This window comes from Phascolarctos cinereus, unplaced genomic scaffold, assembly GCF_003287225.1.
Source record: "Phascolarctos cinereus isolate Bilbo 61053 unplaced genomic scaffold, phaCin_HiC Scaffold_726;HRSCAF=1367, whole genome shotgun sequence".
Lineage (NCBI taxonomy): Eukaryota > Metazoa > Chordata > Mammalia > Diprotodontia > Phascolarctidae > Phascolarctos > Phascolarctos cinereus.
This window is the reverse complement of record NW_027556098.1, coordinates 1,847,663-1,872,427: the sequence shown is the minus strand read 5'-3', so window position 1 is coordinate 1,872,427 and position 24,765 is coordinate 1,847,663. Positions and strand designations below refer to the sequence as shown.

The following is a 24,765-nucleotide window of genomic DNA, read 5'->3' as shown; positions in this document are numbered from 1 at the left end:
TCATTAAATTAAAATTGTTTGGCAAAAGTTAGAAAGACTTTTAGAATTACCCATTGCTTTTTTGACTTTTTAGTTTTGGGATAGAAAGAAAAGAAGTGGAGAGAGAAAGAAAAGAAAGATATTCTTGATGACATTGAAAAAGTATAGTTCCTCGTATCCCACTGCTGCTAGAAATAAGAAAAATTTAACTTGGTATAATATACAGGGGCTTTCTTGAAAGAATGCAGGTCAGACAGAAAAAGGTAAAGATTCATGGCAATAAAGAAAACACCAAATAAAGAGAAAATTAAAATAAAGTCTGGGTAAAGGAAATGGAGAGTTCAGTTCACTTGAGCCTCTTAACCCTACCTAGCCCCTTGCCTTTTCATGGCTCTGTTTAAAAAAAAAATGTTTTCCCTTGAATCTAATTTTTTAGAGTACATTGGTGATCCAAAGAGGAATGTAAAGGTCCTTGGGACGTATTTGATGAAAGCTCGTCAAAAGACCAAACCCAAGTATGCAGCACGCTACTTGGTTCGAGTTTTGTTCCCCAAGGAAACACTGTTGTGTAGTGTTATGGGTGTCAGCACAAGAGGTCGAAGCACCTTGGATCCCAATAAAGTTGCTGCAATAAGAGGTATGTAAAGTATTTGTGGAATAATAATTTTACAAATCAGGAACTTTGTGTAAATTTTGGGGACAGTTAATTAAGTTTGTTCACATCTGGTCTATTGATAAAGTTAACATTTATTAAAAATAAGTTTAGATCTGAGTAACACAAAAAGCCTTAGTAAAATGCATATCTATCATGAACTAAATTTAACGACAGATCTTGTGGTTTTTCTTAATACCAGTTCTTCAGTGCAAAATCCTCTTATTTTTTAAGTAAGTCTATAATTATTATCTCTCTGCCATTGAAGAAGAACATGTGAAATAGAAACATATCCAACCAGAAAAGTTGATGGTATGGTCGTGCATTATGACCTGCATAATGTTGACATGTTGTTTTGGGTGAATTTGTTTCCTGTATCTCCAAGCCGGCTAAGTAATGGTGAAAGAAGACTGAACTAGGAGTTATGGAACCAAGTTATAGTTTTAGCTCTTCCACTAACAGACTTTATGATCTTAGGGAAGTCATTTATTTAATTTTTCTTAGCCCTAGCTGCCTCATCTATAAAATGAAGAGATTGGACTAGGAATATAAAGCACCAATAAACTGTAATTAGTGTCCTCACCTTTGTAGAATTCTCTATTTCTGTCTTTAGTTATACTTGATTTAAAGAATCATTAAGCAACTTGGAACCCTGAAATGCTCCAACTTCTTACTCAAGCTTTAAATAAAACTTAAAATATGGTTTCTGTGTTAGCATTTAAGAAACCTCTTGGAGAAACTAAAGAGAACTCTGAAGGGCAAGCACATTTAATTGATTTTTCTCAGAAGAGAAAAAAATCAAATTTGGGGGAGATTATACATTTAAATTTTTGTTTAGGAAAAGGTTTTGTTTGTTTATAATTAAAACATTCTTGTCTATTTTTAAATGGCTACTTCCACCTACAGAATTTCTTGCGACACATTTTCCTAACTATGATCTGAGTGAATATGGTAGAGACTGGAAAACCTGCATTACAAATGTAAATGCTATGATTCGCTGTCTATGCTGTGAAACCAAAATAAGGCCTGTAAGTTAATTTTCACATGTAATGTTATTTCATTATGTTTATAACTATGACTCCTGGCATGATAAATAATATACAGCCTTAGTGCCAAACTCTTGTTTTTTAAAAACAATGAGAGCATGCTTTCTGTTTATTTTTCTTTTTGATATGAAGATAAGCAAGAACAAAAATATTCATTCCTATTGTAATCCATTGTTATTCTTCGTAAGATGTGAGTGTAGCCCTGCAATGCTAGAATCAATATTCTTTTGTTCTCTCTTCTTTACCAAAAGAAAGTGCCAAATGGCCATTGGTTTATCCCATAAGGTTATATAGTCTGAAGAAATAAGTTTGCTAGTGCAGAAGTCTACCTATTTCTCATCATTATTGATATATAAATTATTTTTTCACATAGTAGACTGCTTTCTAAACATCCTCACCTCCTGTGGATACCTCAGTATTTCATGGAAAACACAGTAATGAGGATAATGTATATGTTATAGACAAATAGCATCTTTTTCGTTATTAAGTCTCATTTATATTTTTTTCTGCATTATATCCTAAAGGTAAAAAGATTAGTATGATTTAAGCCAAGGGCTTCACTAAATATCTGTAGGCATCTCACATTCAGTATGTCCAAAAGAGAATACAATTATCTTCCCCACTCCAAGCTCTACTCCCCAATCTTTTATTCTTTGTTTCACTCAGGTTTGAAAACTCAGTGTTATCCTCAACTCCTTGTTATTATTAATTCCATAGCTACCACCCTAGTTCAGGCCCTCATTATGTCTTTACTGAACACATTGTAGCAGACTTCCAATTAGTTTTCTCCCTGCCTTAAGCCTATTCCAATCAATCCTCCGTAGGTCTCTGTGTGTGTGTATATGTGTGTATCTGTATTTTTTTCCTCCCCCTTCCCCAGTTCAATAAATTTCAGATCAAATATAAACTTCTTTGTTTGGCATTTAAAGCTCTTCACAGTCTCTCCCCTTTCTACCTTTTCGGGCTACTTAAAACTTTACTTCCCATCACATATCCTGTAATCTAGCCTATTTGCTATTTCTCACACCCAAGCACTTTGTCATCTTTGTGTTTTTGCATTGTATCTCTTCCTCCCCTCAAATATTCTCTTCTTATCTCCCTCCACCTCTTAGAATCCTTGTCTTCCTTCAAGACTTGGCTCAAAGGCACCTTCTACAGACAGCCTTTCTTGAGCCTTCCTCTCTAAGGTGGTTATTGTTGTTCGGTTGTTTTCAGTCATGTTCTCCAACTCCTTGTGACCCATTTGGGGTTTTCTTGGCCTGGATACTGGAGTGGCTTGCCATCTCCTTCTTCAGCTTTCTAAGGTTACCTTCTGTCTACTCGTATGTATCTTGTATGTGCCTATTCCTTTATATGTTATCTCCTTGATTAGAATGAAAACTTGAGGACAGGAACCATTTCTTTTTTCTTTTTGTTGCCTGCCCTTAGCACACTGCTTAGCATATAGTAAGTGCTTCATAAATGCTTGTTGATTGATGTAGCCATAAGTGTGAGATTTTGTGAAAGTGTCAAATATCCTTTGTCTATCAGCATTCCCTTGTACTATCCTTTCATTATCTTTACCTCTTGCTACTCTTACTGTCCATTGACGTCTTGCAGAAATTCCACCCTATTCCCCAAAGTCCAGTCATTCCTGGGTCTTTAGAGTATTTCAGTATCCCAGGTGCAGTTTTAATTTTGAGCTAGGTGGATAGACTGTTATTAACCTATTCCTTGTGGAGCTTTCTTTAATGATAGTTTGTATTTTAGGAGAAAACTGAAAACAAAGATAAACTTCCAGTCACCCTAGATTCACCTATGTGTGTAGACTTAAATTATAATGATAAAGATGGAGAAGTTAATTCTCAGGTGTCTCAGAAAATGACTGCCATAGGAACAAATGGAACACAGAGTTCAACATGGGACAGTAATTCATTACCTGAAGTGTTTCAAGCGCCTTCATCTAAGAAATTGCCATCTTTAGAACCAATGCGTGAGTTTTAATATTTTATTCTTGAGATTAATTATGTGAAATGTATGTATTTCCTTGGAAAGAGCATTAGGCTTGAAACATAGAATTTAGAGGTAGAAATGACAAAGATCCTTTAGTCCTATATTTTACAAGTTAAGAAACCAGACCTGGAGAGGTTAAATAACTTGCCTCTAGTTAATAAGTAGCAGGCCTGGATTTAAATCCACTTTTCTTTCCACTAAACCATAACAGTCTTTCAGAAAACTTATTAAACCAAGCCACTTAAGCCTCTCAGCATCAGTTTCCCTTTCTGTGAAGTAGAGCAAATACTTATATTTTTATACATCACAAGGTTACTGAAAATGCTTTTTAAGTATAAAACTAAGTGATATAAGTGATAAATATGTATAAGCAATCATATTGTTTTATAGGGACAAGAATGTAAGCTAAATCAGTGGACTACTTTTTCCTTTCCAAAGTCCAAATTAAAAAATAATAGATAGGGGGAAGCTAGGTGGCACAGTGTATAGATATAGAGCAGTGGCCCTGGAGGCAGGTGGACCTGAGTTCAAATCCAGCCTCAGACATGTAACACTCACTAGCTGTGTAACTCTGGGCAAGTCACTTAACCCGGATTGCCTCACAAAAAAAAAAATAGTCAGTGGGTCAATGTAATTTTCATCTGCTTTGAGTAGTGTTAGTCTTTTTTATTGAAAGATTAGAGGGATAATGTGGGTTTCACTCCTTATTCTTGTACTTATGCCCCAGAAAAACCTAACACAAAACCTAGCACAACTTTTACCTCTTCCACTACTGTGCCACCTTTCCTGCTATTTGTCCACTCCAAGGGGATATGCTATAGATATTTATATCTCACATCACATGGTATCTCTGTGGTTGGAAAAGTTGAGATGTGTTCATTGTTTGTCCTGTGACCTATGTCACCCAAGATTCACTTTGTTTCTCTTAGCACCGAAGCTATAGATTGATACTAGAAGGGACACAGTTGTTCGTAACTATATGAGCTTAATATGCTAACGCTAAGGAAAATATTATCTGTAAGCTAATTTGTACTATGTATTCCAAGTTTTCAGTCCAAGACATGGAATTTGATTATATCCTATAAAATAATTTTGTGTCTGTAAAATAGTTCCTTTACCAAAAAAAGTTAGACAGTAGATTTTTAGTTAATGGAAAGTTTCAGAACTTTTTCTCATATATGAAATGTGGACATATTAAACTTAGTTCTTAATCTATATCACTGTGGACTGAAGACAGGTGATAATAAAGGGGTAAGACAATATATTTTTAGACTATCCAGCTGAAGAATGGAAAAACTAAAAATGGTATTTTAGCTCAGTTGCTAAAATGGTTTAGCGTTTTACTGTTGACTTTTTAAAAATAGCTCAAGCCTAGTATTGAGTAGAAAACATAACTTTTATCTTTGCTTTAGCTGTCAGAATGAGTCTAATTTAATTGTAATTATAATTATAGAAATAGAAATAATATTTTGTTTTCAGAAAAAAACTCTTCAATGTGAATAAGAAAACAGATCTACCTTTTAAATTACTAGAGTTACAAGGTATTAAATGTCATTTGCTCACATATAAAACCTACCTTTTTTATTCTAAAAGAGAGAAATAAAACAGAAATATGTATGGTAATTGTTCTTATACCATGCTAGATATATTATGCTCTTCTTGTTTTCTCTAGTCCATAGGTATAGTAGGAGCAGTATCCTAACACCTCTTGCCGTCCTCAAAACTTTATTGGCTCAGAGGACTGAGGACTCAGACTGTTGATTTCACTGGGATTCCTAGAGACTTGATTTGTAGATTGATGAGAGCTTCACTCAGTTAAATCAATTCTAGGGGTTCTCAATGCTTATTTTTGTTTAATATTTCCTTCCTGCTATAGCTAAATGAATCTCCTTTTGTTAACTTTTCAATGACCTGTTTCAGGTTCTAATTTTGTTTTATAATTAAACATAAAATACCAAGGTACTACCCTGAATCAGACCCAGCCCACAATAATAGGATTAGAAAAAGTGGACCTACTTGGCTCCTTAGAAGCATGTTAAATGTGGTTGTTTAAAATCAATCATAGAAATGTCTTTCTCTTTCCTTTTTGCTTCTAGAACTTCTTGGTTATCCATGGAGAAATGTACAGCTGCCATTTTCAGTGATCTATGTGGCAAAGGGAAAGTCCCGTCCAGAGCTTTCAGCACGATACCTTATTCGTCACCTCTTTACAGAGGAAGTACTGGTAAAAAGCAATGTGTATGGCAGTCTGGAACGTGGCATGTGTCCACTTGACTGTAACAGGATTAATGCTCTCAGAGGTATATTATAATTTAGACATATATTCTAGAAAGTAAAAACATTGTGTTAGGAAAAGAAAGAAAACCAAAAAAGCATAAATTATCTGTTGTGCTTTTGGCCAGAAATTAAACTGTATCTGTTGCTTGTAATGAGTAATAATAACAAATAGATAGATTCATGAATTGTGCTTCTCAAATAGGCCCTCTCTTAATTTAGAGTGAGATTGAGAACATGATTTGAGAATATCAAGGTGTTTTGCTAACTCTAGTTATGGAAATGCATCCATACCTTATTCTTAATAAGATCATAATCAAGGAAAAAGTTGTTAAACAGCTTTGGGGAAAAGAAGTTTAAATAAAAGCATAGTGTATTGATTTGCTAATTTAATTAATGAAGCATTTCTTTTCTTTCTTTCTTTCTTTTTTTTTTTAACATGAGGCAATTGGGGTTAAGTGACTTGCCCAGAGTCACACAGCTAGTGAGTGTTATGTGTCTGAGGTCAGATTTGAGCTCAGGTCCTCCTGACTCCAGGTGCTCTATATCACTGCACCACGTGGCTGCCCCAATGAAGCATTTCTTAAACCCCAATATGTGCAAGTCACTGTGCTAGTATTGGGGATGCGAAGACAAAACTAAAAACCAGTTTCTGCCCTCAGGGATGTTACATTCTGTGAATAAAGTGTTTCACACACTTACTGCCTTTTAAACTCAAAGCACAGGTCGCATTAATAAAGTGTGATGCCCTGACCATTAATCTGGAGATCCTTCTTACAAAGGTGGAAATATGGAGAAATTTCTGTCCAGCATTCTTTTATTCATTATTCTGTTCTATTCCTGAAAATATATATCGTCACAGAATAGTACTTTTCATGCCCCCAGTAATTGTTATTCCTTGCTGTGTTCTTCTGTACATTAACCATTTGGTTGCCCAGCATATAAATAATGCATAATCTGGAAAACTATAACAGTAGTTTAAAAATCCAATGTTAAATTGGTTGTTTTATGTTTTTTGGCACTAGGCAACTAACAAAGACATAGGGATAGGGACTGGACTTGTGATTTTATCAGTATAGGACAGCTTCTAGTTAACTCCCTCTACCAATACAGATTGTCACCTCTGTAAATTATAATCTTAGTTGCCTAGAGCAACTATGAGGTTAAGTGACTTGCCCATTGTCACAGAACTAATATGCATAAGAGGTAAGACTTGAGCCCAGGTGTTCCTGACTTCTAGGCTAGCTCTCTATCCACTGTGCCATGCTACCCCTCTGGTATAGTTCTGTATGTCAGTCTTAATTTTGTTTCTATATAATCCAAGAAAATCTTGATTCCTCTAAAAGTCTCCTATATTTTCACTTGAAATAAAAGTGATGTTTTATACTAAATTTAAGAAACTCTACATTTTGTCAGTATCCCAAAAAAAGCAAACACAACTTCCTACTTTGATAATAAAACAAAGATTTCATTACATGATTTAAAATAGAATATTGGTGACATTGTTTAATTTTTAAGGAGTAAAATATTTCTAGCATAAATTGTTTTTCTTGTTAAAGTACTTGAAATGAGAAGAAAAATAGATTTCTAGGTATTTCGGATTTGATAAGGAGTAGCTAATCAATTCATATCATGTATAAGGTATGAATATTATTATTGACACCTTTTTAGGGACTTTGATTATATCTCAGACTACTGAGGATGATTGATCAAAGTGCAGTTTTTTTTTTGAGAGTGTGAGGAGAGATGTTTGATTAAGACATGGCAGTTATAGATACGAACCACATGTTGGGCCTTTAAAAGAGAGAAGACAGAATATGTAGGAGTGTGAGAACCAAGGGCAGAGGGAGTTAGAGCTGAGTGGCTACTACATACATAGTGGTTTGTGATCCCTGGAGAAGTGGGGAGACCACTTTAGTCTTGCCCAGACAGTAGTGCTGAGAAATAGGTGTACATTCCCTTCCAGTATTCTACAAAGGTCTATAATACCTAATTTTTCTAAAATTCTATACATCTCCTTAACCTCTTATTCATTTTATGATTAGATTTATCTAGCTCAGAGAGAGATAAATTGAGGTTTCCTACTATTATAATGTTTGCTCTTTTTCCTCCTATAAGTCGTTTATTTTTAACTTTTCCTTTAAGAGTTTAGATTTTGTGCTATTTGTTATACATATGTAGGGCCCAAGTATAGGAAGAATTGAAAGTGATGTCAAAATGGGGAAATCAAAGAAAGCAAGCAAGAGCCCCATTAGAATCATTTACATTTGACATACAAGTTTATATGATCTTGTTACTTTCTCAAAAATTTCCACTCTGATTCCAATTCCTTTAGAAGATCAAATGCTATTGGAAAGTAACAGTACTTTCACAGGTAGAAGTTTTCCACCCCTGGGTTCAATAGTTACACAAATGAATTCGTCAGAAACTGACTTTTATTCCAATTATAACAAAAGACTTGGGAGGACACTTAAGTAATGACTAGGCTGAACAGGTTACCTCCCTGTAAGAAAATTGGTTGCACTGAAATTCTTTTCCCCAAACCAAACTGTGAAGATGTTTCTGACTTAATTTCAGTAATTAATAGCAATACCCAATTACCAATTGTTTAGGGTATAGAAAGGAATATGACTGACCATTTGCTCTGACTATAGAAATTTTCTATAAAAGGATAAAGTAGGGACATGATTTATACCAAGTATGACAGGATAAAACATCTTAGAATTCAGATAATTCACAGTTTTTCAACCATGCTGTATCAATTCTACCTCATAGCCAGACTCAGGAATAGCCAGATGGGTAACATTCCTTTTCAAAGAAGCACAATGGGGAAACTGAGCCAGGAGGATCCCATCTTAGACTGAAGCTAAAATTGTCCTCTCTACCTATCACATTCTCTCCCAGTAGCTTATGGCATTTCTCTGAGAGGGGATAGTGACAATTGTTTATTGATTGATTATTGTGAACCATTAGACAACTCAAAATAAAATCAATTATGGTCCCATGAGTTTTTACCTCAGACAGCAAGTTTCACTAATCACAGCTTGGGAAAAAATTTATCAGGACTTACATCTCAAATTTAAATTTGTGCTGTTGTAAAAACCAGTGATTAGAGATCATTTCTATATACTTGCAAATTCTCAGCAAGCCAAGTTCATTGTTTAGGAACTCCATAACCAAAACAAGCTTTTTGGGAAGTTTACAAAATAAGGGGGATCTACAGGGACCCCAGAGAAGGGGCTACCTATTCATCTCATCTACTCTTAGAGCTGCTGTGGGCTGTGCCTTTTGACTAGCCCTGAGGGCTGCTCTGAATGGGCAGAACCAATATGGACCTCATCCTCTCCTTTACACACACACACACACACACACACACACCACACACATGCACGCACATGCACAATCACCAGTTTTAGGTTTTAGCATCCAAACTAACCTAAATATCATAGTTAACAATCTTTCAATTTTCATAAATGACAGCCAGATTGTTTTAGCTGTAACACAAACAAGAAACTTCAGATGACATCAATTGAATTTCCAGACCATATATAAATTATTCACAGAAGTATGGCTTTACCAAGTGCAGAGACTGGCTGGCTTCTTACCTTATGCTACATTCTTGACCCATACCCTTTCTTCTCTCCCCACAGCTTCTGGGGGTGGGATGGTGGTGGTGGCAGTGGTGAACAGGATGCACTCAACCTGGGTGATACTTCCAGGCTTTCTGGGTGGGCTGCAGGGTACCCAGAGACCCATGAAGCCCCTTGCTCTAGCTGCTGCCCCTCCCCACTCCTTCCTTTCACCAGGTGGGTGAATTTGAAGAGTGAATTTGAAAGGGAGGGAGGGTGACTCAAATTCCTTACCCTTCTCCAGCACTCTCTTCTCTTAGTCTGATCTGGGCTGAGAAGGGTTAACAGGAAAATACATGGCTATTTGCAATCCCTGAACTGAGATACCCTCTTGACACAAGAGAAGGGAGTGGGGGAAAGGGAGTGACTGGAATTGTAAGGAGGTGTTTCAAAACTCCGTAATGATCAATCACAAAACCTCCAGAATCTGCTAAGATGTTTTTATCTGTTCTCACTTTTCCCTATAGCCTTAGCCTGGTCAGAGCTGGGACTATGAAAAGAATCTTAAGAATTTTTTTTGAACTTTTATAAATTTTCTAGGTCCTCTAGATAGTATTGAGGCCAGACACAAAGCTTTCCTTTTCACGGTCTTAGAGACTGAGTTTTTGCAGTTCTAACCTAGGGGCAAATCTTGGGGAAGTCCTGTTGAGGCAGACACGAGGGTCCAGTGGCCATGAGGCCAGAAGAGAAGGGAGATCCTACAGGCACGAGCATGGGGATGGGGAGTCCTGTGAAGGAGGATCCCAGGGTGTAGAGTAAGCCTCAGGAAACCAAAAGGCACCTGCAGTTTTCCCAATTCTCTAGTGTCCTATTCTGTGAAAGGTGTGCCGGTGTTCTGACCCGAATGGAATCTGAGAGCATCAGGACTGAAAAGCACCTCTGAGCCTTCCTAGGTGCTTGGAGAGCAGAGTGAGAAAGGGTTAGACAGAGTGGGGAGGCTTACATAGCTTCTGGTTTTGGCTGGGGAAGGGCTTGAGGGGGTCAGGCAATTCCCCATAGAGGGGCACCAATATGTTGTGGTTTGGGATTCTGGGAACCCTGAAATGCAAGGGTACAGGGTGGAACTGCCTCAAAAGATTCAACCACTCAAGCCTTCTTTCAGTCAAGAGTAGTGAAGTTTTATCATGACACTGGTTGGGCAGGCAAGATTTCTAGTAAATCTGTACAATATTGTGAGGTCAGTAGAACCAGGCAAGATTCTAAGAAATCTGTGTAACTTAATGGGGGTAAGATTAGTACTTTTATATAGAAAAAGGGTCAGTGAAAAGATCTTGATGAGATTAAGGAGTGGTAAGTAGCCTGGGGTGGACCAGGTATAGAAAATGGAAGGAGTTAATTGGTAGAGCCATAATGAAAGGACAGTCTAAAGAATTATTGAGTATCTAGGTAGACTGAGATGGACCAGATGCCTCAGGCAAACACCAGGAACTAGGTTCAGGGGCTGGGTTGTGTGGGAAAGTTTCAGGGACAGAGACATGTTTTTTTCCTTTTAGGGGTCCAGGTCCCATCCCCCCCCCCCGTTTTTTTGTGGCCTATACCCTAATCTCCCAATTTTCTGTTATCTAGCCCAGCCCTTCATTGTCTGTTACCTCCAGATTCTCCCCCCCTCCCCGCCCTTGCCTAAGGCCCTTATTGGTTACCTCCCAGTCACCCCAACCTACTGGCCACTTCCATCCAGATCATTTTCCTGTAAAAAGAGTTAGTCTGCCAAAGGGTAGGTTTTTAGAATCACGTCCACCTTGACCAGTCTTCTAATAAACCTTGTCTTTGGCTGAAAAGAAGGCTTGGGTCGAATTCATTTGAGGCATGACCTTTGTCACTATTTGGGGACCCCTAAACCTCAACAATACTACCATTTACTGATTCACTTGCTTGGTTCTCCCATTGGGTTAGAAGAGTTGAGGTAGAAAAAGGAGTCATTTAGTTACAGACTAAGATGTGTTAATTCTATTTCCATAGTATTTACTTTATCTGTTTCTTCTTCCCACTTCTACCAAAGTACAAGTCGTGCCTTTCTAGACTATATATTGCAGTAGACTCTTAATTGGACTACCTTTATTCTCCTCTATTAGCCATTACATCATTGCAATCTTTTATATATATATAATATGTATAATATATATATATATATATATATATATATATATATATATATATATATATATATATATATATATATTATATATATATATATATATATATATATATAAAATCTTCATTATAAAGAAGGAATCTTAGAAGGAATCTAAATTCCTTAGATTTGTTCCTAAACATGGTATTAAAAGCCTTTACAGTACTGCCTCAGCTTACTTTTTTGGACTGATCTCATTTGTATTCTGTATTTCATCCAATTTAAATTGCTTACTCTCCCATGTACATGCCCCAGCCTTAAGTTTATGGTATTCTTTAATGTCTGAAATACTTTCTACCCTGAGCACTCCTACTTTTTAAAACCTTATCCACCCTTTTAAGATCCAGCTCAAATGTCACATGCTCCATGAAGCCTTCTATGAACCTCCCTCATGATTTCCCCCTTCCACTCAGACCACTAACACCTTGGACTTCACAGTGTGTTTTCTACTTTTCTTGTGCATTTTTTCATGTATTATTTTCTGTTATAGCTATTTATCTATATGGCATATGCCCCTACAAATTTTTAAGCTCTGTGAGAGGAAGACTGCGTCTTATTTATCTATGTCTCTTTCCTAGAAGTTAGAACTAATAATAAAGACTTAGTACAGGATTGTTGAATGAGAAGAAAAACTCCTGTTACTGTTACCCTTTTCCAAAAACATACTGAGGTTTCCTCTTTACCACTAGGTGGCAGGCTATCGCCTCTGTAAATCCCTGAATGAGTGCGTTAAAAGTGATAAAACTGAAATATAGATGTATGTTAGATGAATGTGGAATGAGAGAATAGTTCATTACAGGTTAGGGAAAAGGCAAGAAATTTTTAGCTAAATCTGTAAAATCACAAGTGGTATGAAAAAGGCACGGCTGTTCACTGAATCCTGAAATATTAGACCAACAGAAAAGAGTACCATTTGTGAGATAAGTTTATAATGAATAAAAGGAAATCTCTTGACCTCCCTTAGGGCACAGTTTCTTCATCTGTAAAATGAGGGGCTTGGACTAGCTGATCTCTTCCCAATGTTAGATCTTGTAGGTATGACTTCACCTAGCTGGTAATAAATATGTAAAACTTGTTACCCTAAGAATTAGAATTTTCCAGAAACACAAATTTATCATTGACAAAATCATAAATAACTACTAAAAAACTGGAATGTGCCCAACTTTTAAAGTTGGTATCAGAAAAAAAAATTCCTTTCTTACAAATGATGCATTTGGACCTTCTGTGTCAGCATAGTACTAGGATCTGACCAAGTACAGAAATTCTTATTTTATTTGTATTGAATATATAAACACCACAGAGATCAGGAAACTCATCATGCAGAGTTCTGAAACTATGAAATATACATGCTGTCCTTTGTATTAAAAACTAACATTATGTGTCTATCATTAGTAAAGCAGGTACTTTAAATTTGTTTTCCAGTTACCCTTACAACCAAATCCTTGGCTGTTACTATGGCTGTGAGGTGAAGTAAAACTAAGTAACCCATATGAAGAATAAGCTAACGTAACAGCATATATGTGTGTATGTATAGGTGTATGTACATGTATGTATGTATGTGTATATATATGTGTGTGTATATATGTATAATATATATATACACATATGCACACATGCACATATATGTGTGTGTGTGTGTGTGTGTGTGTGTGTGTGTGTGTATGTGTGTGTGTGTGTGTGTAATGGCAACGTAAGAGTTGGCCCCAGTAACAGCTCTCTAATGAGTTGAGGTTACTGATCACAGAAATGTTTGACCAAATTTTAGCTTGTTTTTGTTAACCCCTTCTAAAAATTAGTGCTAGTGTCTTCTTGTCTCTCATTTCTTTTAGATCACTCTTCACTTTAAAAGCATATTTTTGAAATATATATATTTTGTTGTTGTTGTTTCTTTAGTAATAAACTTTCACTAGTCTGTGTCACCAGAATATTATTAAGGTGTGCTTTGCCATTTGAATGTTGACAAGTGGTTTGTCTACAGATTTTGATATAGTCATATCTGGATAATTGCGGACATTTTTAATAGTTATGAAAATATGAATGAACCTCAAGCTTATTGCATATCGTACCTCAGTATTATAAAGTAACTTGTGGTATGTTTGGGTTTTTTCCATTAGACTTTCTCCAAGAGAACTATCCATCTTATGACCTAACAGAAACTGGGTATGATTGGAAAGCATGTGTAGCTGCCATCAATAGTACAATCCGAAGTCTTCGACATGACCATAAAAAGGCCACAGCAGGATTCCGTAGGAAAACATCAATGAATGACAAAAATCCTTCATAAAACCGTTCTGGAGGAGATACCATTTAACTCAATGGGCCGTTGTTTCAGCCATCATGCTTATGTCTTCTTATTATGTATGTGTCTCAAGTCGTAATTTTTAAAACATGTTGGTGCATTGGCAGTGCAGGATCACAGGAAATAATAGTCAGACTGGTAAGGAAACAGATAAGTTGTATTGTAAAAGTGAAACACTGGACATTCCACAGGCTGTAAAATGGTCTACTTAACTTGTTTTAATTCAGGTAGTGCATAGTGTCATGAAAGGAATAGAATAGTACTTCAGAAGAAGAGTAAAGTGAAATGGTTAAAATGAGGATTTCTTTGAAATGAAGGTGCAGAAGCTCTCTGGTACCATAATTGGAGAGGTATGCCATGTTTCTGATGACAAAGAGCTTTAGTTCAAAATTAACTCTTAATTCTTGAAAGAAGCTACAAAGTTTATAAAGTGCTAAAATTCCCTTTAAGCTTCCTGAAATTGATAAGATGAGAGTGTCCTTAGCATTCTGGCCATATTCTTTTGCTGGACTCATGATAGCACATAGTGCATTAAACCCTTCTTTGGTGCAAGTCAAGTATTTTCTTAATAGCACATCTGTTGAGAATAAATATGAAGAAAAATAATTTTTTATACCTGTTTTAGTTCAGTTTGAGTCATTTGATTTTTCAAGAAAGAATCATGAAGAATGACAGGTAACTCAACTTAGACTTCTTTGCCAAGAGTGATTTCTGAAATGTTTATTTGAACTTGAATATGTTTTCTATATTGTCTTTAGAATTCTATTAAATATATACATTTTAAATTAATATGTAAAGGGCTTAAGAACTGTAAGTTGATAGATTTTTTTACCAGAAACTTTTTTAAAGAAAAAGTTGATTTTAAAATATCTAATTAGAATTATTAGTGGATTTGTTGCACCACTAAAAAAAATGCCCTACTTTGAGTATAAATTTAGTTTTTATTTCTAACAGAATAAAATACTTTATTTTCAAGAAAGTACTTGAAGCCATAATAAATATGTTAATCATTAGATCTTTGTAACTTGGTATTTATATCTGTGAAACATTTCTATTGAATGTTAATCCAGTTTATTTCAGTTATAACAATACCATCATCTTTGTCTACTAGTTGGAATTTAGCCAAGTTAATTTTTATAATAGTCTCAAATATTCTTCAGAAGGTAAATGTTTAATTTGCCTGTCAGCAATCTGCTTTTAGTTATATCCATTTGTTTAAGACATGTGATTTATGACTTTAACTTAGAATAATTAAAATATAGTTGAATTTAATTTTTAGATATATGAACTTAAAAGGTAGTTTTGAATTGGTGAGAGAAGAATTAGAACATATATCTGTAGATCAACCAAACCAAGTGATTATGATTATGGTAAAAATTTATACCTTTCTATGTGAAGACTATAGAATAGATGTATATTTTTATCTTTTGAAAATTTAAATAAATTCTGAGTATTTTAGTAGTAATAAAATATATTTTAGACCTTTTTTTTAAAAGGACAAGATGAAAAGATTCAGGTACTCAAGATGCTTTTTGTTGGTATGTGAAATAGGGCTGATTTGGCACAGACACACGGTAAAAAGAAATGGAAAGCAAAAACCGCAGATGTGAGAGACTTGTGAATGAGCTAAACTGCGTCCCAGTAAATTCATTGGATTTGCTGTTTAGATTAACTTTACCTGAATACAGGGGCCTCTCCAGTCATCCTAATCTATATCTTGCCACTAGACCCAGAGGGCTCTGGAGGAGAAAGTGAGGCTGGAGACTTAAATCCAATTCACTTGCAAATCATGGTATCGCTTTCCTGACGTCCTGGTCATCTTGGAAAACTAAGGACAGACCACAACCTGTGTGCTCTTATAGGCATAGTTACATTGCAGCTGCTTGAGCACACATAGAGTTCAAAGTAGACCAGGAGGTGACTAAGGCAAATTTCATTAAAGTTGATTTCTCGTTTGTGTGTTTTTATGTACCTTCTAAAATAGTCTCTCAATTGAAGGCAGAAACAAAAAATCCCAAACTTTCCCAGTCAGAAAACATCTCAGAAGACATCTTTCATCGAGTCCTTACTCTGGGGATCATTTGTATCACTGTCCAGAGCACCTTTTAGTTCAGGATAATGCCCAAGACTTGAATGAAAATGTATCTAAGTTATCTTGAAGAAAGCTTATTTGATTAGCACATGTGATAAAATTTTTATTAATGTTTTTGTACTTTGTTTTAAACTAGCCTGTTTTCTTAGCTTTATTTTACCATTTCATCCTTAGTTATTAACTTTTCATAGTTAACCTTAAGCATATCTATAAAAGGTACTAATGTAAAAACCAACCTAAAATATTTCTTTAGAGAATTTATTTTTTGTAAATAGAAAAATTAATGTTTTCAACTTTAAATTTTTACATATATCAATTTCACAAATAAATTATTGAAATAGAATTTTTAAAATATATTTTGCTTATACCTGTAGCACTAGGCTATGTGAATTCCCTTTTTGATGAAAACAGACTTTTTACAATATTTGTATAGCATTTTTTGCTGTTAACCGGATCTGTGTCATTTTTTTAGTGAGTTACATAAATGTCTTAGCACTTAGCTATATCTGGCCTCATAGATGACAAAGAAAATGGAATAATTGAACACAACAGTAATAATTTCCTCATGGTTGCTAGAGTTGCAAGAATTTTGAAAGCTTTTGTAAAAAGTATTTTGATCTTAGGCAAAATGTTTTGAGTATTAATATATTTTTGGAACTCAGATATATGTGCATATGTGTATATACATATGGCAAGTATTTTTGTTTCAGACAAGAAAGTCTTAGATCTGTAAGAAGCTTGGTTTCTATTTATTTTCATATAATGCAGAAATTATATCACATAATACGGAAATATTTCATTGTCTAGTTCAGCCTCAATGGAAAATCTCTTTTCTTGGGAAGGTTACATACTACTGTACCTGTTCAAAATAATGAACCTGGACAGATGGCACAATAACGATTTCTCCAGCCTGTGGCATAAAGTAATTAATATAAGTAAACCCATGTTAGATGAACATTTTTCAGATATAGTAGTAAAGAAACATAGATGTGTTTAGCAGAAAAATAATCAGAAAATATCATTCATGGCAGTTGAGAAAGCTAGGTCTGCAGTTCCCAATTGTGTGCATGGCACCATGGGCTGCCACAGTGAACCCATAGAGCCACCAGGACATTTAAAATATTTAACTTTACTGGATAATAAATGGAACTGTTAGGGGCCTGGGGGGATTTGTTGTTGTTTTGTTCTTGTTTGTTTGTTTTGCCTGTGGACATTGTGAAAAACTGAGAAAGTTTGGGAGCCTCTAATTGGGAGTCTCTTATTCATTTATTTCTTGAAGTGCCAGAACAACTAGTTTTTACTTCCAGGATGAACACGTTCTCTAATGTAGACAAATAAATTGCTTCCCTTTTTAACTTCTGTCACGAGCTTATGCTTTTATGGAACAAAAAAAAAATCTCACTTTGCCTTTTTTTCTCTGTAAAAGTCATATGCCACTTTTCAGATGTAAGAATTAGCTAATGCCTATAGACTTCTAAGATCTTTTGCAGAGAGGCAAAATACTTTTATTAATAGAATTTGTAATCAAAGATGAATTTTGTGGAAATGTTTAAAAGATTACTTAAAACAGTTTAATACAACTCTCTCCCATAATCTATTCTTCTAAATATTGTTAAAATTAAGTCCCAGTCTTCTAGAGCAGAGGTGTCAAGCATGTGGTCCACGAACCACAGCCCACCACACTCTCAGGTAGGGGCCCAAACCAGATTAAAATGTAATTGGAAAATATTTAACAAAATAAGTAAAAATATAATAAGACATAAGTCACATAAAATTTTGAAATAAAGTTAGTATACAGCCCACAAAGATCCTTATGTATCAATTGATGGCCCCATCTCTATTGGAGTTTGACACCACTGTTCTAGAGAACTTTCTGATATCAGATAAATTATTTCTTACATATTCTAGAAATGTAGTGTCTTGGTCTAATAAAATCAGATTCTAATGATGTCAAATATGGCATCTCTTTTTCTTTCATTGTGTAAGAATTGTTTGAGGAATAAATTATTGGTTGTCAAGAAGCTACCTCTGTTATTTCTTCCTCAGAATGTTTATAGCATTTTTTACTACTGTTATATACTTATAACATTTTTACTTTTGATTATAAGTTTTAACGTTATGTCTTATCTTCTCTAATAAAATTGTGAGTTCTTTGAGGGCAAAGGATTTATCTGTTCTTTCTATTTCCCTAAAGGGCCTATTACAAGAACCAAAAAGGTCATCAGTCTGTCCTGCCCATTCCTCCATTCCTAAAATTATACATACATACATACATACATACATATATACATACATACATATATATATGTGCACATATACATATATACTTCCTCCCATCTTGCACCTTGCACCATAATCATCCCCCTCTATCCCCTTTATTTTCCAATTCCTTATCTATCAGCTCTTTCCTCACTGCCTACAAGTATTCTTAAATCTCCCATATCCTTAAAAACCACTAATATATTTCTGGGTCACATGACAAACAATATGGAGTAATAGGCATTTTCTGTAATATCCTCAGGATCTGTCAAACATCCCCCAAAAAGGAATTATATTATGCACAAAAATATAATTATTTGAGCTGTCCTAAGACATCAATAACCCTAACAACCCAATGAACTAACAGTAAGGCCAATTCCTAATATGCTTACTCAGTACCCCACTCCCACTATGCTCTTGCAGGACTGTACAAGCTGACCCCCAGGCTTGCAACAGAGCTCATCCTTACCTTCTCCTTGTCCTCCCCACACTCTCCAACCCTCTACCCAGCTCTGGAGAGACCAGAAGGTTGTTCTGCCAGGATCAGCATTATGGTAACACACCATGCTATAACAGTACTCAACCAGAGATCCGAGGAACAGGACATCAGGACAGGATACCAGTCTGTTCAGGGCACACCACTAGGCCTGATGGGAATATTATCCAGTTGAGGTAAGTCATCTCCCAGAAGTCACTGGGGACAGAGATTAAAGCCTGTGAAAAGTGAATTCAGTAAGAGAGGAGGCTGAAACAGCTTTAAGATCCAGCCCCTAGGGAAATGTCCCAGTAAAGAGAAATGAGTCAGAAAGTGAGCATAGGGGGATAAAAGAGACAATGAGAATAGCAATGATAATGATAATAGTATTTACCACATGTGAGGCACTGTGCTAAGCACTTTACATTTGATCCTCAAGACACTGGTATGAGGGAGCTATTATTATCCCCATTTTGCAGATGAGATAAACAAGTCACTTGCCCAGGGTAATACGGTAAGTGTCTGTGGCCAGATTTGAACTTAGATCTATCTTCCTGACTTCAGGTCTGGCTGCGCAGACAGACCTAGCTGCCTAACATTGCCTTAAAGTAGATTAAGCAAAAATAATTGAAAAGACAGGAACAAAGTGTGTGTGTGTGTGTGTGTGTGTGTGTGTGTGTGTGTGTGTGTGTATCCCAATTCAGAAAAACAAATAGAGAAATGGAGGAAAATATAAACCTGTTTTTGTAACTTTAAATGTGAATGGTTAAACAGCCCAATAAAATGAAAATGACATTGATTAATCAAAACAGTGGATCAGTGGAATAGATTAAGTACATAATACACAGTAGTTAATGATCATTGTAATCTAGCGTTTGGCAAAACCAAGGATTCAAGTTTTGGGGACAAGAATTCGCTGTTTGACAAAAACTGCAGGGAAAATTGGAAAGCAGTTGGGCAGAAACTAGGTATAAACCAACATCTCACACTGTATACCAAAATAAAGTCAAAATGGATACATGATTTAAGCATAAAGGGTGATACCATAAGCAAATTAGGAGAGCATGGAATAGTTTATCTGTCAGATATATGGATAAGGGAAGAATTTAGGAGCAAACGAGATAACATTACGGAGTATAAAATGGATAATCTTGATTAAATTAAAAAGGTTTTGCATAAACAAAACCAATGCAGCCAAGATTAGATGGAAAGCAGAAAACTAGGGAAAAAATTTTTACAGCAAGTTTCACTGATAAAGGCCACACACACACACATACGGGGAGGGGGAAGAGAGAGAACTGAGTCAAATTTATAAGAATACAAGTTATTCCCCAATTAATAAATGGTCAAAGGATATGAACAGTTTTCAGATGAAGACATCAGTGTTATCTATAGTCATATGAAGCGCAAATTAAAACATCTCTGAGGTACCACAGCACACCTATCAGATTGGCTAATATGACAGCAAAGGAAAATGACAAATGTCAATGGAAATTGGCTAATTTGACAGAAAAAGGGATGTGGGAAAATTGGGACACTATTGCATTATTAATGGAGTTGTGAACTGACCCAACCATTCTGGAGAGCAGCCCTAAGGGTATAAAACTGTGCATACCCTTTGACCCAGCAAAAGAACCCGTAGGTCTGTATCCCAAAGAGATTTTTAACAAAAAAAAAAAAGGAAAAGGAAAAGGACATATATATACAAAAATATAGCATCTATTTTTGTGGAGGCAGAGAATTGGAAATTGATTGGACGCCCATCATTTGGGGAATCGCTGAACAAAGTGTGGCATATGATTGTGATGGAATGCTATTGCTATAAGAATGAGTGGGGTGCTTTCAGAAAAACCTCAAAAGACTTACATGAACTGACACAAAGTGAAGTGAGCAGCATGATGAAAAATGCCGTCCACATCCAAAGAAGAAAATGATGGAATCTGAATGCAGATTGAAGCATACTTTTTAAAACTTTCTTTTATTTTTGTTTGTGTTTTCTTTCACAACATGATTAATATGCAAATATGTTTTGCATGACTGCACACATATAACCTATATCAAATTTCTTGCTTTCTCAATGACGGGGTAAGAGAAGGAGGGAGGGAGAGAATTTGGAACTCAAAATTTTAAAAAACGTAAAAATTTTTACATGTAACTGGAAAAGTATTTTGAAAAAAAAAAAGGAAGAAGAGAGATTTTATGAGGTGGTGAGGAGGGAGTGCTTTACAGGCATGTGGATCAGCCAATGCAAAGGCAAGGAGTTGGGAGGTGGAGTATTGTGTGGGAGAAACAAAGGTCAGCTTGGCCAGACTGTGGAGGAGGAGTAAAGCACAATAAGTCTGTAAAGGTAGTTTGGGGGCAGGGTTTGAAGGGCTTTAGAAGCTTCACAGATGCCATCTATACCTTTTATTGAAGTTCACTGATGAAAAATATTAAACATCACAGATCCCTGGGGCAATTCACTGCAGAACTGCCAAGTTAATATTGAACCATTAATGACTTCACTTCCAGTCTAGCCGTTCTATCCATTCACAGTCCAGCAAACTATATTATTGTCTAGTCTGTATCTCTCCATCCTTTTTATAAAAATAGCATGACTAACAAAAAATTTGATAAAGTTAGGTTAAGTGTCTCTAAAGCACCCTCTTCTCCCCCGCATTCCTGATCTACCAGCTTAATAATTGTTTAAAAAGGCAACAGGATTAGAACTTGTTCCTAATGAAACCAAATGGGCCCTTTGTAAGGACCATTTCCTTTTCTAGGCATTCACTAACCATTTCTTTAATGATTGGTTCTAGAATTCTCCCAGGAATTTAAGTCTAGCTCATTAGCCTAGAGTTGGAAGATTTCATTCTCTCCTTATTTTTTAAAATTAGGACTTCCTCCTCCCTTTTCTAGCCCTTCGCCACATCTCCTGCTTTCCATGATCTTTCACATATCCCTCACTGCAGATCAGCACTCATATCCATTAGTTCTTTCAGTACCCAAGGATGTAGTTTATCTGGGAATGTTGACTTGAACTCAAAGATAATTGGTTGCCCCCTTTCTATCTCCTTACTTTTATTAGTTTTTAACTCCCCTTACTAATTTTGCTTCTGCTAATCCCAGTGCAAAGGCCATTCTCCTTGGCAAAGAACACTAAAGCAAAATAAAAATCAAGCATGTCACCCTTCTCAGTTATCATCCTCTATCCTGTCCAGGCAGTAGTCCTAGCCCTTCTTTAATCCTCATCATTAAACAAGCAAAAAATCCTTTTATTATCCCTATTTAGCTTCATCTACCAGCCTGAACTCAGTCTGAACTTTATCCCTCTGGACACTTTTTATAGGACCATGGCACATTCTTGTATTCATCCTCTGTTACCTGCCCTTGCTTTCATCTTCTGTACATATTTTTTAAAAATTAAAGTTGGTCAAATAGTTGCCTGTGCATCCCCATCAGTGCCTATAGACAACTCACTTTTTTTTCCCCACGCAGTGAGATTGTTTCCTTTCAAGTCTTCAGATTTCATCCTGAAGAATAAAATCCTTCCTGGGCTGAGTTCCCCTGTAGATCTTTAGTCCATATGATCCTATCTATCCTTCCTCTGAAAACTTTGAAATGTACTCTCCCTAGATCTCAGGTGTAGGTCAGCTCATGCTTGGCTTTCCTTTCTTCTGTCACCATGTCTAGAAGGTGGTGGTCACTTTATTTCCAAAGGTCCCTCATCCCCTCCCCAAAACTAATTTCTTCTTGTTAGTGAAATGAGATCCAGTTTGGAATGCCCCCTTGTTAGTATCTTTATAAGGATGACATTTATCACTTAAACATGTCAAGAAATTACTATCTGCTCTGCTTTTGGCAAAGAGAGAACTCTAACAGATGTCTGGATAATTGAAGTCTCCCATCTCCATTATATTATTCTTTCATGCCAGGATTGGTATTAGGTAATACCTAATCTTAGGTATTACCTCTTTCAATCTATGTGGTTAATAATATGCTCACAAGACAAAATTCCTTCTTTTCCTCTGTTGATTTTTATCCAAATGCTCACTACCATATTTCCCCTTCTGATTCCTGAATTTCTTCACGCAAATAGATCTTTTTAATATATAATACTACCTTCCCTCACTCACTTTCACCTAGCTTATTTCTTCTGACTAAGGTATACCCATCCAGAGTCACACTCAAGTTATAAATTTGTTTCATCCCACCAAGTCTGTAGAACCAATCATTAAAGAAATGGTTAGGGACAGCTAGGTGGCGGAGTGGATAGAGCAACAGCTCCAGAGTCAGGAGGACCTGAGTTCAAATCCGGCCTCAGACCAAACATTTGACACTTACTAGCTGTGTGACCCTGGGCAAGTCACTTAACCCCAACTGCCTAAAAAAAAAAAAGAGAGATGGTTAGTGAATGCCTAGAAAAGGAAATGGTCCTTACAAAGGGCCCATTTGGTTTCATTAGGAACAAGTTCCTAACCCTGTTGCCTTTTTTAACAATTATTAAACTGGTGAATCAGGAATGCGGGGGAGAAGAGGGTGCTTTAGAGACACAACCTAACTTTATCAAATTTTTTGTTAGTCATGCTATTTTTATAAAAAGGATGGAGAGATACAGACTAGACAACTTCCTTATGAAGTTGAATTTGCTTCCATGCATTGGGACCTCTACTTCCTTGTGCCTATTGCCTAAATTTGGAACATTTCCACACAGACATTTGAGGTGATGGATTTTAATACTGGCTCCATGCTTTAGTCTTGTCTCCTTTGAAATTATGGGTGTTTGGGGGCAGCTAGGTGGCACAGTGGATAGAGCAACAGCTCCAGAGTCAGGAGGACCTGAGTTCAAATCTGGCCTCAGACACTTGACCCTTACTAGCTGTGTGACTCCATTGCCTAGGGAAAAAAAAAAAAGAAATTATGGGTGTTTCACCTCCCATACCTCCTTTACAGAAGATACTCTTTATGGTATCTAGCTTGGTGGATATACATAGTCATCTTCCAACATGCTTTGTAGTGTAAAATCTCTTTTGATTTTATTTGCAAGACATGAGGCAAATATAGTTTTACCAGCTTGTAATAGGTACTTTCATCCCTTGCCAGTAGACATTGCTTATTTTAAGCCACGGTCCAGAGAAACATATCCCATTCCCAAACACTCTCTTCTTAGCCAGCTCTTCACATTCCATTCTCTGAGCTCTAGACTTACATCATCCCGTTGTAGATAATCTGCCACTGGGTCTCCTATTTTATGCAGTGTGTTCAAAACAGAAATTACTCTTTTCAACCCCTTCAAAAAAAACTTAACTTTCTCTGAACTTCCATTTTTCTAATGTCGGTACCACCATCCTTCTAGTTCCTCATGTTCGCAACCTTAAAGTTATCCTCAACTCTTTATTCTCCCTCACTCCTCATATCCAATCATTTACCAAGTCTTATTGATTCTGCCTGTATGTCTGTTGCATCTGTCCCCATTCTTTCTCTCCTCTCACCAGACTAGCACCCTAGATCAGATCCTCATCATCTTTTTGCCTAGACTATTACAGTAACTCCTAATTGGTTTTCCTGTTTCTAGCCTTTGCCCTCTCCAATCTATCCAGGCCATAGCTGCTGATGTGGTATTCCTAAAGTATACAAGTCTTATCGTGTCTCTCTTCTGCTCGAGAAATTTCAATAACTCCAAAAAGTCACTAAACTTTGTCTGCTCTTTAACCTGGTGATGATACTATTGTAGTAGACCTATACCCAAAGAAATCAAAGGAAAAGAAAAAGGACCCATATGTACAAAAATATGCATAATAGCTCTTTTGTAGTTACAAAGAATTGGAAACTAAAAGGGTACACACAATTTGGGGAATGTCTAAACAGATTGTGGTATTTCAAAGTAATGGAATAACATTGTGCCATAAGAGATGATGAAAGGGATAGATTCAGTGAAACTTGGTAATGCTTACATGA

At 36.1% G+C, this 24,765-nt stretch overlaps 1 protein-coding gene across 2 annotated transcripts in view; it reads left to right on the top strand.

Moving 5' to 3' along the window:
* BEND2 (BEN domain containing 2) overlaps positions 1-18,257 on the top strand; it is a 38,052-nt gene extending 19,795 nt beyond the window's left edge. The window contains exons 7-11 of one of the 2 annotated variants that reach the window (XM_021007464.2): positions 416-616; positions 1,538-1,659; positions 3,526-3,649; positions 5,766-5,969; positions 13,818-18,257. In XM_021007464.2, coding sequence (XP_020863123.1) covers positions 416-616; positions 1,538-1,659; positions 3,526-3,649; positions 5,766-5,969; positions 13,818-13,987 — 821 coding nt within the window. In that variant the 3' untranslated portion in view covers positions 13,988-18,257. Of the gene's footprint in view, positions 1-415; positions 617-1,537; positions 1,660-3,426; positions 3,650-5,765; positions 5,970-13,817 lie in introns of both variants that reach the window. The other variant, XM_021007463.2, reaches the window with a different exon arrangement.
* Positions 18,258-24,765: the final 6,508 nt, after the last annotated feature.